General features: G+C 47.1%; 1 protein-coding gene across 7 annotated transcripts in view; it reads right to left on the bottom strand.

Annotated features, from left to right (window-relative positions):
• Positions 1–18,584, bottom strand: part of pik3cd (phosphatidylinositol-4,5-bisphosphate 3-kinase, catalytic subunit delta) — a 245,206-nt gene that overhangs the window by 89,201 nt on the left and 137,421 nt on the right. For all 7 annotated transcript variants that reach the window (XM_070860520.1, XM_070860516.1, XM_070860517.1 and 4 more), the window contains 5 exons: positions 17,890–18,058; positions 13,499–13,727; positions 7,720–7,952; positions 3,842–4,021; positions 1,536–1,691 (listed from right to left, as the gene is read on the bottom strand). In XM_070860520.1, coding sequence (XP_070716621.1) covers positions 1,536–1,691; positions 3,842–4,021; positions 7,720–7,952; positions 13,499–13,727; positions 17,890–18,030 — 939 coding nt within the window. In that variant the 5' untranslated portion in view covers positions 18,031–18,058. The remainder of the gene's footprint in view (positions 1–1,535; positions 1,692–3,841; positions 4,022–7,719; positions 7,953–13,498; positions 13,728–17,889; positions 18,059–18,584) is intronic.

Below are 18,584 nucleotides of genomic sequence, written 5' to 3'. Positions count from 1 at the left end.
CCCAGAGGGTTGTGAATCTGTGGAATTCTCTGCCCAGGGAAGCAGTTAAGGCTAGCTCATTGAATGTATTCAAATCACAGATAGATAGATTTTTAACCAATAAGGGAATTAAGGGTTATGGGGAGCGGGCGGGTAAGTGGAGCTGAGTCCACGGCCAGATCAGCCATGATCTTGTTGAGTGGCGGAGCAGGCTCGAGGAGCTAGATGGCCTACTCCTGTTCCTAATTCTTATGTTCTTATATTCTTAAACTCCAACCCCCTTGCGATAAAGGACAACTTGCCATTTGCCTTCCTCATTGCTTGCTGTACCTGCACGCTAGCTTTCTATGTTTCTTGTACAAGGACACCCAAATCATTCTGAAGATCAACATTTAAAAATTTCTCGCCATTTAAAAAATATTCTGCTTAAACAATAACAGCAATATTGGACAGACATCTAGAAGCTACGTAAAATGGTGCTTAAATTTCAGGGCAAATAGCATTCGTCGAAATTATACTCTTGCTTGTCTGTGCCTAAGTTTGTGGAAGGCGCAGATACATGGGCTATGGGAACAGGCTGGGCAAGTGTAAGTAGGATAATGTGCTCGCCTGAAGGACAAACTCCAACATGGACTGGTTGGCCCGAATGGCCTGTTTCTACGTTGTAACTTCCATGTCTTTCCATGTATAATCCGCTAGAGATATGGATTTCCTATGTAAATCAACCAGTTTCACTGGGATAGCACAACTTCGTCTGAAATGTGTGTCAGTCAGTGGGCAGCACTCTCTCCTCTGGGTCAGAAGGTCATTAGTTCAAGTCCCACTCCAGGAACTTGAGCACAAAAATCTAGGCCGATATTCCAGTGCAGTGCTGAGGGAGTGCCACACTGTCGGATGGGACGTTAAACCGAGGCCTCGGCTGCTCTCTCAGATGGACTTAAAAGATCCCACGGCACTATTTTGAAGAAGAGCAGGGGAGTTATCCCCGGTGTCCTGGGCAATGTTTATCCCTCAATCATCACTAAAACAGATCATCTGGTCATTATCACATTGCTGTTTGTGGGAGCTTGCTGTGCGCAAATTGGCTGCCGCGTTTCCCACATTACAACAGTGACTACACTCCAAAAAGTACTTCATTGGCTGTAAAGCGCTTTGGGACATTTGGTGGTCGTGAAAGGCGCTATATAAATGCAAGGCTTTCCTTCTTTTTAAATGTTGGTTTTATTTCAGCCCTAAGTGGAGGAACTGCATCCGGGAGGGCGCTGAGCACATCGAGTCTCGTCGCCGAGAGCATGCAGAAAACAAGCGCAGGCAGCGGAAGGAGCGTGCGGCAAACCAGTCCCACCCACCCGTAACCTCAACCACTGTCTGTCCCACCTGTGACAGGGACTGGAATTCCTGTATTGGACTGTTCAGTCACCTGAGAACACACTTTAAGAGATTCCGAGGAACTGCGTATGATGATGTCTAGAATCTAGCTACACTGCGGAATCAAGTCCAACCCTATCCACATCGACAGTTCTGGAGGGGGATCAGAAAGAGTGCGAGTTACCCACCTTTTTAACTGGAAGTGGTGGTGGCTTTGCATGGGTCCGGCTCTTTGTGATTTGGCACATACTATTGGACTGCTCTTCTTGGCAGGTCTTTATGGTGGAATTATGGACCATGGTCAGATGCGGCGTTAGGTTACTGGACATACAATTGAAGATATACTGGAGAAAGAAAAATACAAGTTGCATTTGTGCTGGTAACTTGTACAAATACATTACAGTCACATAGTCTACTGGTGTTTGCCCTTACAACAACCATCTGATCACTTGATGGATAAACACACGGTCACAAATCAAAAGGAATGGGCAAGTAATCACCTTAAGACTTGATACTGGAGAACATCGCAGCAACTATACCTCATAACAGCTTAACCTGACAGAAGGCTTCTCCTACCATGTTCCAAATATTCAGACAGCCTCATTTCTGGCTCCATTTTGAGTTACATATCCAAAGTAGTCCAAAAATAAAAATTCCAACTCAAATAGTTGGAGATGGTCCACTGTTGGCAGGTTAAGCAGTTGTGGGGTTTAATAAATCCATTTTATTTAGATGATGGCTAAATTAATGACAAAGATCCATCAATTTGCAGCTCTCCATTCCCTCCGCAGCTCCCCATCACAAGAGGTTTACAATCGATGGACGGATGAGGCGGGTGATCTGGATCATAGAGGTCCTTCTAATCGTCACCAATGCTGCTTCATAATCACTCAGGAGTGTCTCAGTGGGTTTGTGTATTATACCAGAAATCGAGGAGCAACCCCTGCAAATAATGGAAGAGGGGCGACAGCTCTACAAACCTGCGAGCATGCTCACACGTACAGGCATTACAGTTAGTTTTTTTCCCCGCTGCCCTGAGATGGGACGGCATACTGCAACGCGACACAGAATAAACAAAACCTGACTGAGGCAAATTCGATTCCCTGGCAATCAAACTCATGATCTTCTGGATTGGATTCAAGCACTCAACTGTTGGAGTTACTTGGCCACCATCCCACAATTAGCAAACAAGCACACATTAACCGTAGGTATATTTCTGGCCATAAGAACATAACAATTAGGAGCAGGAGTCGGCCATTCGGCCCCTCGAGCCTGCTCCGCCATTCAATGAGATCATGGCTGATCTTCGACCTCAACTCCACTTTCCTGCACTATCCCCGTAACCGTTGGTTCCCTTAATATCCAAAAATCTACTGATTTCTGTCTTAAATCTCAACGACTGAACCACCACAGCCCTCTGGGGCAGAGAATTCCAAAGATTCACTGCCCTCAGTGAAAAAGTTTCTCCTCATCTCAGTCCTAAATGGCCGACCCGTTATCCTGAGACTGTGACCCCTGGTTCTAGACGCCCCAGCCCAGGGGAAACATCCTCCCTGCATCTACCCTGTCAAGCCCTGTAAGAATGTTGTATGTTTCAGTGAGATCACCTCTCATTCTTCTAAACTCTAGAGAATATAGACCTAGTCTCCTCAATCTCTCCTCATAGGACAATCCCCCCATCCCAGGAATCAGTCTGGTGAACCTTTGTTGCACTCCCTCAATGGCAAGTATATCCTTCCTTAGGTAAGGAGACCAAAACTGTACACAATACTCCAGGTGTGGTCTCACCAGGGCCCTGTATAACTGCAGTAAGACGTCTTTACTCTTATACTCAAATCCTCTTGTAATAATATATCATTTGCTTTCTTAATTGCTTGCTGTATCTGCCTGTTAACTTTCAGTGATTCATGTACAAGGACAGCCAGGTCCCTCTGAACACCAACATTTCCCAATCTCTCACCATTTAAAAAATACTCTGCTTTTCTATTTTTCCGATCAAAATGGATAACTTCACATCTCTCCACATTATATTCCATTTGCCATGGTCTTGCCCACTCACTTAGCCTGTCTGTATCCCCTTGAAGTCTCTTTACATCCTCCTCACAACTTACATTCCCACTCAGTTTTGTGTCATCAGCAAACTTGGATTATATTACAGTTGGTTCCCCTCATCCAAATCATTCCACTTCTGCTGCTGAGGTTGTAAGACCTGAAGCACTGTTGATCTGTACAGACCGTACAAATGCAACGAGAATAATTGCAACTTCAGACGTCAACTGACAGGAGCCGCCCTTCGAGAAGTGTCGCCCCCATGAAGCCCACACCGTTAGAACTTCCCTCGGATTAGATGTGGGCACACGGCGTCACTGAGACTGGAACAAACGCCCAAAAGATGGCGTGGGGCAAACCCTGGCACCGGAGTGGCACGCCAAAACAAAACAAACCAGATGGTACCCATCACCAACGTGGAAAACGAAAAGATAAGGCAGCCCACCTTGAATCTCCCGAGCGGGCATTTTCCGTAGATATATTCGTCTGTCCCGTTCACTTGCAGAGTGTAGTCTTCTGCGTCTTCCACTACTTTGTGCCGGAAAACTGTCGCTTTTTTCTTCACCACCAATTTCATCAGGAGTGCCGGAGGTGCTTGGGAGGAAATTTGGAAACTGAAACTTTCCTGAGGTAAAGAAAACAATTAAATATGGGTTAGCCGAAGCAGTTGAAACGTTCTTTACCCCAGAGAGTGGTGAGAATGTGGAACTCACTACCACAGGAAGTGGTTGAGGCGAATAGTATCGATGCATTTAAGGGGAGACTGGACAAGCGTATGGGGGAGAAGGGAATAGAGGGTTATGCTGATAGATTTAGATGAGGAAAGACGGGAGGAGGTTCGAGTTGAGCATAAACGCCGGCATGGACTGGTTGGGCCGAATGGCCTGTTTCTGTACCGTATATCCTACATAATACCATCATCATCATCATCATGGGCAGCCCCTCAAAATCGAGGAAGACTTGCTTCCACTCTAAAAGTGAGTTCTCAGGTGACTGAACAGTCCAATAGGGGAATTACAGTCTCTGTCACAGGTGGGACAGACAGTCGTACCACAAAAGAACATAAGAAATAGGAGCAGGAGTAGGCCATACGGCCCCTCTAGCCTGCTCCGCCATTTTATACGATCATGGACTCAGGTCCACTTCCCTGCCCGCTCCCCATAACCCCTTATCTATCTATCTATCTGGAAATTTTGAGCTGTGGATGTACTCTTCATGTTGTACAGAACATGGCGTCTGCTTCGGGAGTGACTAGTAATGTTGAACCCAAGAAAATATTGAGTGCAGACACAGGAACAGGAGGAGGCCATTCAGCCCCTCGAGCCAGTTCCACTATTCAATGAGCTCAGACCCACAATCTATAACACGCAACCTCCAAGCAATATCCTCCACACCATCAATGTGATTTTCATTCATTTGCCATGGCATCCATCTTTGTGCCTTGAAGGGGACTGTTGAATTAGAGCCATTTAATGCCAAGTTTGTGCTATGGACCCATATCAGTGTAATCTCGTAAAAGAAGCCAAAAGGCAATATACCACAACATAACAATTCACACAACAGAGGCTAGAACGGGAGGCGCCAACGAGACTAATTTCTCGGCCTTGGTATCCACGGCGACGCTCCGAGCCACAGCGAGGTATGGAGCAGAAAGGTCGATGGGGGTTTGGAGGAGGCGAAAGCCAGATCTGCAGGGAGTTGGTGGTGGGGGGGGGGGGGGCGGGGGGGTTGGCGGAGAGGTTAGGACAGAGTCTCTCACTGTTTGCTTCTGCAACTCATGACTTTGGTTTTCCTGTTGCTGCATTCCAGGAGGAGCAGCAATAACTGGACTGCACACAGCTCGAGCCGGTTTGTGTGTCGCACACACTGCACACTGCCTCCCCAGGCTCACTGCAGCTCGGAGTTTGACCAGAATTCTGGGGGCGGGGTGCGCGCGGGAAGTCACACACTAAACCAATTGACGAGGCCTTAATTTAGACCTTTCAAAACTGTCACGGTACAAAGAGGCCACATTATATAATGTCCCTGTGTTCGTCCCTGACAAGATGTTCCTGCAAGGGCCTTCTTGCATAGCTGTTGCTCACTGAAGTAAACAATGAGTAAAAGAGAGAGAGAGAGAGAGAGAGCAAACGTTTCTCCTTTGCCAGGCCAGAGCGTTGATTTTGATTGTGGAATGGAACTGCAGTCGGTAAAGGGTTAAAGCCTCAGAGCTTTCTCTTTGTGAACTGCCGCCGCTCCCAATATTCCCACAGTTGCACAGGAGTGTGCTTTCTGGAGTCAGCTCTCTCCCATCTTCTGCTTCCCGAAACTGTTGACGCCGCGGTTCCAGGGATTTTGTGCTCAAGTCCAGAGACACAAGTTCCAATCCCACCACGGCAGCTGGGGAATTTAAATTCAGTGAATTAAATAAATTTGCAACGACAAAGCTATCAGTAAAAACCCATCAGGTTCACTGATGTCCTTTTGGGGAGGAAATCTGCCGCCCTTACCCGGTCTGGCCTATATGTGACTCCAGACCCATAGCAATGTGGTTGACTCTTAACTGCCCTCTCCTGTTCAAGAAGGCGGCTTACCACCACCTTCTCGAAGGCAATTAGGGATGGGCAATAAATGTCAGCGACGCCCACATCCCAGGAACAAAGAAAAGAAAAAGTAAAGACACTTTGCCGACAGTTCCATGTCTGTAATATGGGCACAGCATGATCCAATTTCTAGACCAGTGTATCAACCCCTCCAGTAACTACCAGGCCATTCCACTACGTAACACTTTCATAAGACGTGTCGCCAATTGAATTGTACGGCTGAATATGCTGAGAGGTTGTTTCCCCAGGCTGGAGAGTCTAGAACTCGGGGGCATAGTCTCAGGGTAAGGGGTCGGCCATTTCTTCACTCAGGGGGTGGTGAATCTTTGGAATTCTCTGCCCCAGAGGCCTGTGGATGCTGAATCTCTGAGTATATTCAAGGCTGAGATCGATAGATTTTTGGAGTCTAGGGAAATCAAAGGATATGAAGATCGGGCGGGAAAGTGGAGTTGAGGTCGAACATCAGCCATGATCTCATTGAATGGTGGAGCAGGCTCGAGGGGCCGAATGGCCGACTCCTGCTCCTAATTTCGATGTTCTTATGGAGTAAGGAGTTGAGACGGATTGATTCGAAGTGTGGAGGAGTCCACGATGATGGCTCTTGATGAGTAGTTCAGAGCTTCACATCCAATACTTGTTTACTCAGTCAATTGTGGCCATTAAGAAATAATTGTCTGCATATTTCAAACTTTGTAAGGATCTACTAAATTTAGAAGTGAATGTTTCAACTCTTCTTAGTAATACACTGTAGATGAACTTTTATTTTTAGACAGATTTGGTCAATGACTGGGCTGGAAGAATATTACGATTCAAAGCTCCCAGCCAACAGTTAGATTTTTGATTTTTATATAAAACGGCTTTCTCGTTGTGAGCTGGTTAAGTATTGCACTGTGGCTGTTAACGTAGCCCCCTTCCTACAGTTTTATTAAATTTATTCGCCTCGTCTCAGCTTATCTTCTGCTGAAACCCTCATCCATGCCGATGTTACATCTAGACTTGACTGTTCCAACGCGCTCCTGGCTGGCCTCCCACATTCTACCCGACGTAAACTAGAGGTGATCCAAAACTCGGCTGCCCGTGTCCTAACTTGCACCAAGTCCCGCTCACCCATCACCCCGTGCTCGCTGACCTACACTGGCTCCCGGTTAAGTGACGCCTCGATTTTAAAATGTCCATTCTTGTTTTCAAATCCCTCCATGGCCTCGCCCCCTCCCTATCTCTGCAATCTCCTCCAGCCCCCTCAACCCACCCTCCCTCCAAGATATCAGCGCTCCTCTAATTCTGGCCTGTTGAGCATCCCTGATTTTAATCGCCCCATCATTGGTGGCCGTGCCTTCTGTTGCCGAGGCCCTCAGCTCTGGGACTCCCTGCCTAAACCTCTCCGCCTCTCTACCTCTCTTTCCTTCTTCAAGACGCTCCTTAAAACCGACCTCCTGCCCTAATTTCTACTTATGCGGCTTGGTATCAAAGTCTTATCTCATAATACTCCTGTGAAGCGCCCTGGGACGTTTCACTGCGTTAATGCTGCTATATAAATACAAGTTGTTGTTGTTGTCACCATAGTACAGTCTACACTTCAAACAACCAGTTGTCACTCCTTCGGGACTGAAGTTGCTGGGCCGTGCTGCTTGTGGCAATTTTGGGAGATCGGGATCTGAATACGCAAATTATAACGATGCTGATCTTTCTGCAGTGCTTTCGATACAGACCGTAAGGAGCGAGCGAGCCCCCGTGTACTCACTTCGGTGAACTGAAACTTCACGTTAATGACAATGTTGCGGTGACTCTGCTTCCGGGTGACGCTGCCGTCCACTACTTCTGGGACCGGCTCCAGGTCCCTGGGGAAGCTGTACTCCATCCACTGTCGCCACGACAGTCGCTGTCTCTCCGCTGCCTTTTCCTCACAAAACTGCCGCATGCTCCCCCGGAACTCATTCACCTCAGAATCAGGCACGCTGTCAAACTCGTGAAGACCTGCAACGAAGAGCAACACATGCTTTGTTCCCCTGGAATCATTTCCTTTTCATGCGACGTAAACCAAAAAGTCTTACGTCGGATATACGGCACAATAACAGGCCATTCATTAGAAACAGGAGCAGGAGTAGGTCATTCGCTCGCTCGGGGGGCCAAATGGCCTACTCCTGCTCCTATTTCTTATTTTCTTATGTTCTTATGAGCCTGCTCCGCCCTTCAGTGAGATCATGGCTGATTTGATCTTGGCCGAGACTCAACTTCCCCGCCCGCTCCCCATAACCCTCGACTCCATTGGGCCCAACCAGTCCATGCCGGTGTTTATGCTCCACTCGAGCCTCCTCCCCTCTTTCCTCATCTAACTCTATCAGCATAACCCTCTATTCCCTTCTCCCCCATATGTTTGTCCAGCCTCCCCTTAAATGCATCGATACTATTCGCCTCAACTCCTCCCTGTGGCAGCGAGTTCCACATTCTCACCACTCTCTGGGTAAAGAAGTTTCTTCTGAATTCCCCATTGGATTTCTTGGTGACTATCTTATATTGATGGCCTCTAGTTATGCTCTTCCCCACAAGTGGAAACAGTCTCTCTGTATCCACTCGATCAAAACCTTTCATCATTTTAAAGACCTCTATTAGGTCACCCCTCAGCCTTCCCTTTTTACAAGCGAAAAGAGACCCAGCCTGTTCATCCTTTCCTGATATGTATACCCTCGCATTGCTGGTATCATCCTTGTAAATCTTCTCTGCCCCCTCTCCAGTGCCTCGATAGCAGTTGTGCTGGTACGCCAAACTGTCACGTCTAGCCAAAAGGTTAGGAAAAGCAGAATATAAGAGGGACTTGGAGGCCGATGACAGCAGGTAAAGGCCACCAGAGCACTAGCAGCACGCAGATGACCACCTGTCGGCAACCAGCTTTTAAATGACTGAAAATTATTTATTTTTTTTTAAAAACACTCAAAACTATTTTCTAGTTAGATTGGGGTCTAATTTTTGGAGCCTCCTTGAAGGCCTGCAAACGAGCACAATTAGCGGTATCTCCCAATGGTGATTAACTCACCCTGGGGGTAATGTTCCCCATAATTCTTTTTCGGTGCGTGGCCCCTTTAAGGGCCTGAGTGTCCCGCTTGAAATACTGCGCATGCGCGTTTTTTTCCCCCCCTTTAAAAGCCGCTGTGTGGGAGCTGCAGATGCTGTGTGGTCGCACGGCTTAAAGGGAGCATCGCTTGGGGTTGGGGGGTGGGTGGGCAGTTTTTTTTAGGCGGGGCCCACTTCGAGCGCGAGGTTTATAAAACCAGCACCAAAGATGGTGGAAACTCGGGATTGCATTGAACGTAATTTGCGTTTAAAATTCGGCGGACGTTTGCACCGGTTATGCTGATAGCGGGGGAACTGTGCTGAGGGAACCAGCGCTGACGAGGGGGGAACTCCAGGCCACAGTTTGACAATCAGTAAGTGAAATAGAAAGAACTGGGCACTGCCAGCACCTTCTACTTTTATTTCAGATTTCCAGCATTTCTTAAAAAAAAATCTGTCCAAAAATAAAAGTTCATCTAAAGTGTTACTCATTCTGAAAAGAAAGACTTGCATTTATATAGCGACTTTGACGGCCACCGGGTATCTCAAAGTGCTTTACAGACAATGAAGTACTTTTTTAAAAAAAGTGTAGGCACTGTTGTAATGTGGGAAACGCCAATTTGCGCACAGCAAGCTCCCACAAACAGCAATGTGGTAATGACCAGATAATCTGCTTTAAAGTATTGACCGAGGGATAAATATTTGCCAGGACACCAGGGATAACTCCCCTGTTCCTCTTCAAAATAGTGCCATGGGATCTTTTATATCCACCCGAGAGGGCAGACGGGACCTCGGTTTAACGTCTCATCAGAAAGACGGCACCTGTGACAGTGCGGCGCTCCCTCAGCACTGCAATTGGGGTGTCAGCCTAGATTTTTTTTGTGTTCAAGTCTCGAGAGAAATGTTCTAAGAGCTAAAACATCACAAGTTTAGTCGACCCGAGTAAAGTTTGAAATATATAGGCAATTATTTCTTAATGGCCACAATTGGCTGAGTAAGCAAGTATTGGATGTAGAACTCTGCAATACTGAAGAGCCATCATCATGGACTCCTCCACACTTCATACATACATAACATAAGAACATAAGAAACAGGAGCAGGAGTTGGCCATTTGGCCCCTCGAGCCTGCTCCGCCATTCAATAAGATCATGGCTGATCTGATCCTGGCCTCAGCTCCACTTCCCTGCCCACTCCCCATAGCCCCTTATCGTTTAAGAAACTGTCTATTTCTGTCTTAAATTTATTCAATGACCCAGCTTCTACAGCTCTCTGAGGCAACGAATTCCACAGATTTACAACCCTCAGAAGAAATTCCTCCTCATCTCAGTTTTAAATGGGTGGTCCCCTTATTCTAAGATTATGCCCCCTAGTTCTAGTCTCCCCCATCAGTGGAAACATCCTCTCTGCATCCACCTTGTCAAGCCCCCTCATAATCTTATACGTTTCAATAAGATCACCTCTCATTCTTCTGAATTCCAATGAGTAGAGGCCCAACCTACTCAACCTTTCCTCATAAGTCAACCTCCTCATCCCCGGAATCAACCTATTGAACCTTCTCTGAACTGCCTCCAAAGCAAGTATATGCTTTCGTAAATATGGAAACAAAACTGCACGCAGTATTCCAGGTGTGGCCTCACCAATACCCTGAACAACTGTAGCAAGACTTCCTGCTTTTATACTCCATCCCCTTTGCAATAAAGACCAAGATTCCATTTGCCTTCCTGATCACTTGCTGTACCTGCATACTAACCTTTTGTGTTTCATGCACAAGTACCCCCAGGTCCCGCTGTACTGCGGCACTTTGCAATCTTTCTCCATTTAAATAATAACTTGCTCTTTGATTTTTTTCTGCCAAAGTGCATGACCTCACACTTTCCAACATTATACTCCATCTGCCAAATTTTTGCCCACTCACTTAGCCTGTCTATGGGACTAATTACAGGCCAGTCAGCCTAACCTCGGTGGTGGGAAAATTATTGGAAAAAATTCTGAGGGACAGAAACCAATCTGTCTGAACTCCCTACTCCATATTCAGCCTTAGTCACCAAGTGAAGATAATGGTGTTCATTCTTTGAGTGACCTCAACCCAGCCAGAGTCCCTTTGCACTTCTGACTTTTTAAGTCAACATGTTTAATACGTTGAGAAGCTTACTGGAATGTTTATTTTGGGCTTTTCCATCTCTCATGATGCCAACACGTTCCAAAAAGCTTCTCCATTCCCGCATCAGTCAAATCACAACCAGAATCCTTGTGCAATGTGCATTGTTCAACCATGTGGGGAATTCCTCAAACTTTAACAAGCTACACATTACAGTTGTCAAGTGACCACTGAACATTCCTGCAGCCCGTGTGTTGCAATAGGCAACAGGGAGCTGTACGAATAACTCCCCTTCCCGGAATAGTTGAATCACAGCCACAAGTACTGCAGCACATGGGACCACATTTTACAATGGCGTGAAGCTATCTCAGAAAAGATGTACTCCCAGCACGAAATCTGTCGAGCTATTTACAAAAGTGTAAATATTTCATATTTTCCAAGCACTATCTTCCCTGATTATTGCAAATAAGGACATATGAAATAGGAGCAGGAGTAGGCCATACGGCCCCTCAAGCCTGCTCCGCCATTTAATACGATCATGGCTGATCTGATCATGGACTCAGCTCAACTTCCCCGCCCGCTTCCCATAACCCCTTATCGTTTAAGAAACTGTCTATTTCTGTCTTAAATGTATTCGATGTCCCGGTTTCCACAGCTCTCTGAGGCAGCGAATTCCACAGATTTACAACCCTCTGAGAGAAGAAATTCCTCTTCATTTCAGTTTTAAATGGGTGGTCCCTTATTCTAACATCATGCCCTTATGAGGAACATAAGAATTAGGAGCAGGAGGCCATTCGGCCCCTCGAGCCTGTTCCGCCATTCAGTGAGATCATGACTGATCTTCGACCTCAACTCCACTTTCCTGCACTGTCCCCATATCCCTTAATATCCAAAAATCTATCGATCTCTGTCTTGAATATACCGAACGATTGAGCCTCCACAGCCCTCTGGAGCAGAGAATTCCAAAGGTTCACCACCCTCTGAGTGAACCTTTGGACGGGTTTAGACAGGTTAGATGCAGAAAGAATGTTCCCAATGTTGGGGAAGTCCAGAACCAGGGGTCACAGTCTGAGGATAAGGGGTAAGCCATTTAGGACCGAGATGAGGAGAAACTTCTTCACCCAGAGAGTGGTGAACCTGTGGAATTCTCTACCACAGAAAGTAGTTGAGGCCAATTCACTAAATATATTCAAAAGGGAGTTAGATGAAGTCCTTACTACTCGGGGGATCAAGGGTTATGGCGAGAAAGCAGGAAGGGGGTACTGAAGTTTCATGTTCAGCCATGAACTCATTGAATGGCGGTGCAGGCTAGAAGGGCTGAATGGCCTGCTCCTGCACCTATTTTCTATGTTTCTATGTTTCTATGTTTCTATGAAGAAATTTCTCCTCATCTCAGTCCTAAACATGAACTCTAAGTGTGGATTGAGTTCTCGTTTTTCTTTTTGGGTTACAAGTGGCAGCTGACCAGGTTTGGGGACTTCCTACAGAGAGTATAGCCTCCCAGAAAGAAGCAACTGTGAGAAATGGAAAACAAGGCCACACTACGCTGAAAATAGCTCTTGACAGCAAACCAAGTGAGGCAGTGTCATTTAGAGAGCGGCGAGATCTGTTGCCAGGGAGGTAGCAGATCAGATATAATTTCTTATCTTCTTGGGATGCAGGCAGTTCGGCAAAGCCACGTTTATTACACTGACACGCTCAGTGTCAGCCGTGGCTCAGTGGGCAGCACCCTCGCCTCTGAGTCCGAAGGTTGTGGGTTCAAGTCCCGCTCCAGGGACTAGAGCACAAAAATCCAGGCTGACACTCCCAGTGCAGTGCTGAGGGAATGCTGCACTGTCGGAGGTGCCGTCTTTCAGAGGAGATGTTAAACCGAGGCCCCGTCTGCCCTCTCAGATGGACGTAAAAGATCCCATGGTATTATGTCAAAGAAGAGCAGGGGAGTTATCCCCGGTGTCCTGGGGCCAATATTTATCCCTCAATCAACATAACAAAAAACAGATTATCTGGTCATTATCACATTACGGTTTGTGGGAGCTTGCTGTGCGCAAATTGGCTGCTGCATTTCCTACATTACAACAGCGACAACAGTCCAAATGTACTTCATTGGGTGTAAAGTGCTTTTGGGACATCTGGTGGTCGTGAAAGGCGCTATATAAATGCAAGTCTTTCTTTATTAAAAACCAACGCCTTCAGGAAGAAAGATTGGGAAGGAACAAAAGCTTTAAACGGCCAATATATTTTTATGGAATAGAATTAGCGCGAAAACTCATTCCACATGTTGACACTTTACTGCAGATTTCCCGAAGCCTGATGGAGACTTCTGACTGACGTACACGGAGTGAATCGTAAGTATTTGCAGCTGGGTGGGTCTTACCTTTTCCAATCAGAAGGCTTATCTGCGAATTGATGAGTTTTTCCGCTCGGTCTCCTTCCCGGGCCACCAGTTTCAGGATAGGGAGGAACGGCCGCACATCACAGAGGCGCCTGTGTTCATCTTCCAGCTCCTCCTGCTCCGCCGTGTGGTTGATGCAGGTGAAAACGTAGGCGTCGGGTTCGTTGAGCATGTGGAAAAGGGGTTGATGTTGAGCCTGCTGCCATAGCAACTGGAGGAAGAGGAGACAACATTCGTTACTTCGCGGCTAACCTTCTGAGGGAGATGGCGAGGCCTAGCACACACGTTCGGCCAATTTCCACCGCTTCCGACGGCTCACCTCTACAATTAAAAGTGACCTATTCGGAGAGATTGCACCAAAGCTCCACTCTGAACCCGCACTGCTGTGATCAAGATATCACTCATGCTTGCCACTTGATCAACTCTTTAATCGTAGAGAGGTGCAGATTCAACTTGCATTGTCATTGATGGCTTTTTAAACATTTCTGTAAATGTGTCCAGTGTGTGTTGCTACAGTTGTACAGGGCATTGGTGAGGCCACACCTGGAGTATTGTGTACAGTTTTGGTCTCCTAACCTGAGGAAGGACATTCTTGCTATTGAGGGAGTGCAGCGAAGGTTCACCAGACTGATTCCCGGGATGGCGGGACTGACCTATCAAGAAAGATTGGATCAACTGGGCTTGTATTCACTGGAGTTCAGAAGAATGAGAGGGGACCTCATAGAAACATATAAAATTCTGACGGGGTTAGACAGGTTAGATGCAGGAAGAATGTTCCCAATGTTGGGGAAGTCCAGAACCAGGGGTCACAGTCTAAGGATAAGGGGTAAGCCATTTAGGACCGAGATGCGGAGGAACTTCTTCACCCAGAGAGTGGTGAACCTGTGGAATTCTCTACCACAGAAAGTTGTTGAGGCCAATTCACTAAATATATTCAAAAAGGAGTTAGATGAGGTCCTTACTATTAGGGGGATCAAGGGGTATGGCGAGAAAGCAGGAATGGGGTACTGAAGTTGAATGTTCAGCCATGAACTCATTGAATGGCAGTGCAGGCTAGAAGGGCCGAATGGCCTACTCCTGCACCTATTTTCTATGTTTCTATGTTTCTATGTTTGCGGACAAAATCATTAACACAATAAAATCAGATAGTTGAAGGGTCGATAATCAGAGGACCCTGCAAATCCCCTGGGAGGACAGACGCACCAACGTTCGCGTCCTCGATCAGGCCAACGCTCACCCCCCGGGAGAAGGGCCTTCACGGGTGGAGATTTGAGCTATTTGCCCAACTCCTGCCCAGCGAATATCCTTCAGACTCTTACGCCTGGTAAAAGCAAGCGTAAGGCCTGCTTTTACCAGCGTGAGAGTTTTTTTTTTAAAAATAGAAAAAAATAAACATTATTACTTATTTTTATATATATATACCCGGTCTATGAAGGTAAGTTTATTGTTAACACTATTGAAACATTTTTTTTTTCCCAATTTCAAAAAAATTAATTTTTCTCTAAAATTTAACACAATTTCTATTCAATTTTAAAATGTGACGTTTTTTTGCAATGTTTGTGTTTTATTTGATTTTAGGGGTATTCTCATTGATAGTGATTGGAGCCCGGAGCTCCCATTGCTATCGATGAGAATGTTACATTGTGATTGGTGGTCCAGGCCCACGAGATCCCGGGATGTGCAGACGTTCCTGGAATACGTGGGCCTCTGCTCTGGGAAGCCTCCGACCGCAATTTTTGGCCCATTAGTATGTTTTTAAAGGGAAATGAATATAAACCTGACAAGTAAAAAAACTGCAGAACGGTGGGGAAAGAGCAGGAGTGGGATTAATTGGACAGTTCTTTCAAAGAGCCAGCACAGACGCGATGGGCCAAATGGCCTCCCTTCTGTGCTGTAAGATTCTGCGGTTTTCCTGGTTTCTGGTATGGACGGAGTGCCGGAGGAGAATAGGCTGTCTGCTATTTTTCTCCAGTGCTGCATTTTGCAAAGAAGGCCACACCCACTGTTTAACGTCTCAGTCGGGCAACTGCCGACCCCTATTCCGCCTTCGATGGTGAGTAGCATCGGAGCAACAATCCATGTTCCCCCAGAGGTCGTATTATCTCTCACTTCAACATACGACACTGGGTTGCACTCCTTAGCAGCGGGGGCAGGGCTGAGCATCGTGCGTGTCATCTTGCTGTGGTGTGTGCGTGTGTGTGTGTGACTGTATTGCTGTGGAGAGTGACAGAAGACTGTAATCTGGCAGTGTGGTGGCCCTGACCTGCGAGAGACCATCAGCGGCAGGTCGGGGCCATAAAAAGGAGCGGTGAGCGGCGGCCATGGTGTACCACGGCAAGATACAGCGCGAGCTGGTGCAGGAGGGCGCCGGCAGCAAAAAGGGACGTCATCAAGGTCCAGGGTCGGTGATCGGAGCGTGGGCAGGTACAGCAGGAGCGGCGAGGTCAGGGCGCAGGAGCGGCAAGAGATCGTGGAGCGACTGGTCGGGACCCGGGAGAGGCGAGGGCCCAGGGGCAGCACGGGCCCAGCCCACACTGTGTGATATATGTGTGCGCACTAGGTCCGTGCAGCAGAGCTGGTCTCCAGTCGTCTTGGTTAATCCTTGCTACTGGACCAAGACCTAGCTCTGTCAAGCCCGTGTGGTGGCTGGTGTGCAACGGTCACCACACGGTAAAAAAATCCACGCACAGGGCATCTTCCACCCTTCAGGATGTAGTTCGGGATCCGGAATATTCGGTCCTTCATTGAAACACCTGTGAACTCATCCCTTTTTGTTGTGGAAGCAAGTCATCCTCGCTTCGAGGGAGCGCCTATGATTGGTGTGGAGAATTTGTGGGTGCGGTTATGTTGCTGGATGAGTACTTCAGAGCCCTGGACTCACGATCCGGAGAGCCAAGTTCAAATCCCGATCATGGCAGCTGGGGTGAATTTAAATTCAATTAATTGAATAAATCTGGAATAAAAAGCCAGGATCAGCGATCATGAAAACTACCGGATTGTAATAAAAGCCATTTCACTGATGTCCTTTAGGGAAGGAAATCTGCCACTTATGTGACTCCAGACCCACAACAACGTGGTTGACTAACGTTGCCACACTGTGGTCACCACCACCTTCTCAAGGACAATTAGGGATGGGCAATAAATTCTGGGCCTTGCCGGCGATGCCCACATCCCGAGAATGAATTAAAAAAAATAGATATTAAAATGAACAATTTTCATTGAAGTTTGAAGGAAGTAAAAATAAAACAACTGTTCTTTTCCTAAAGCAAAACCAAAATCAGTACAAGGTGACAAGTCGGGGGAGGGAATGGATGCCTTCGCTTTCTCGTATAATAACAAATCTATTTAGGTTTTTCAGACAAGAAGTAACATGAAATGAAAAGATGTAAATGGAGTAGTCAGGAGTTGGTCAGAATAGTGTTTCGTTTCAATAAAATCTGGGAATGACAGCAATTTCCTCACAAGAAATTGGGAGTCTGTTTTCAACCCTGTGTATGTCCGGGCCGTTAACTTGCGCTAGAAGGTAAATTAATGCACACTCTTTCTGAAAGAGCACAATTTTCCGTTGCACTGACAGATGTGGTGTATGCAATCCTTCCTCAAAACTGTTGGACAGGAACTGCTGTTCAACTCATTTACGGTAAGTAATGAAGAAACAGATGGAACTTGTATGCAATAATGAGATTACTGGCACAGAGTTGTGTACCATCGACGCCCTGGTCTATTGCAATCAACTTCCCATCATGAAATAAGAACATAAGAAATAGGAGCAGGAGTCGGCCACATGGCCCTTCGAGCCTGCTCCGCCATTCAAGAGATTTAAAGGGAGCACGCATGCACAGAGATTTAAAGGGATTGCGCATGCGCAGAGATTTAAAGGGACCGTGCACTAAACAGGCATCACAAAACAAAGCGCATCTCACAGGGGACGTTGGTCACAGGACAGTGTACGGCCAAGATCCACTACAATACCAGGAATGAGACATTACAATTAGGAAGAAAGAGTCGAAATATTGGGGATTTTCCACTGAACGTTAATGGGGGAATTTAATAGAGGTTAGTGAAAATGAAAGAGAGAGTGAAAGATTGTTTGCAGTGGTGAACAAACTGGTAACAAAGGGGGCATCGACGCAGCATCAACACTGGAAGAATGAAGGAGAAACTGAGAAAAAATGTCACCTTCCCAAGGATTATTAGAACGTTGACTGCTTTATCAAAAATGACAGCGATAATAACATTTCAGAGGGAATCTGGAAACCACACTGGAAGATTGGTGAGAAAGCAATTGAGTTTTCTTTTGAAACACAAATGCAGAACTCGTGGCTATTTTAAGACACCTCATTCTCACGGCGAGCAACGTTTCAGTAATTTACCTTTTTGATGAATTTGATTGTGGAACTGCGAGGCACAAAGAAGTTTAAGTAAATCCCGGTCGGCAACAGAAATTCAACCTCTACGTCTGGATTCTCGTCCTCGCTCCAGAAGTCCTGATGGTAATGTATTCCGGGAGGCATTATGGCCAATGTTCAGCTACAATTGCCCCTGCAACACAAAAGACAAAATGGATTTTGAAACGTGGACAAAACGTGCGGGGGACGAAATTCCCCCGTTCGGCAAGACCAGTGACCCGGGTAAAAGCCGCGGCCACGGGTCGGTGCGGACTGGCCGCCGAGTCGCCGCGGAGGGGGCCGCCATTTTGGATATTGCCCTCCTTTAGTTTTGGAGCGGCGTAGGGGACCACTTCGCCCGTTTCCCCACCGTGCCGTGCGTGCGCCGACCCCTAACTGACCGGCGCCAACCCCTTTCTGAAATTGCCCCGCGGGAGCGCCGCCACCGGCTGTTGCCGGTGACGGCTTTTTCTGTCGGGACCCTTTCTGTGGCTCGGCCGCGGGACCACCCATAAAGGGGAGGTGGCGCTGCCGGTGACTCCATTTTATTTTTGATTGCCGGCTAACTGCCGGGTCGGCCCGACAATTATGCCCCCCCCTCCCCCCCGGGTTTGGCCGTGCGGTCGGTGCGCTCCGGTTCGGCCTTGGAGAAGGCAGGCTCACCGCGTCGGTTCAGAAAA

Source organism: Pristiophorus japonicus, chromosome 18 (genome assembly GCF_044704955.1).
Source record: "Pristiophorus japonicus isolate sPriJap1 chromosome 18, sPriJap1.hap1, whole genome shotgun sequence".
Taxonomy (NCBI): domain Eukaryota; kingdom Metazoa; phylum Chordata; class Chondrichthyes; family Pristiophoridae; genus Pristiophorus; species Pristiophorus japonicus.
This window is presented reverse-complemented; position numbering and strand designations above follow the sequence as displayed.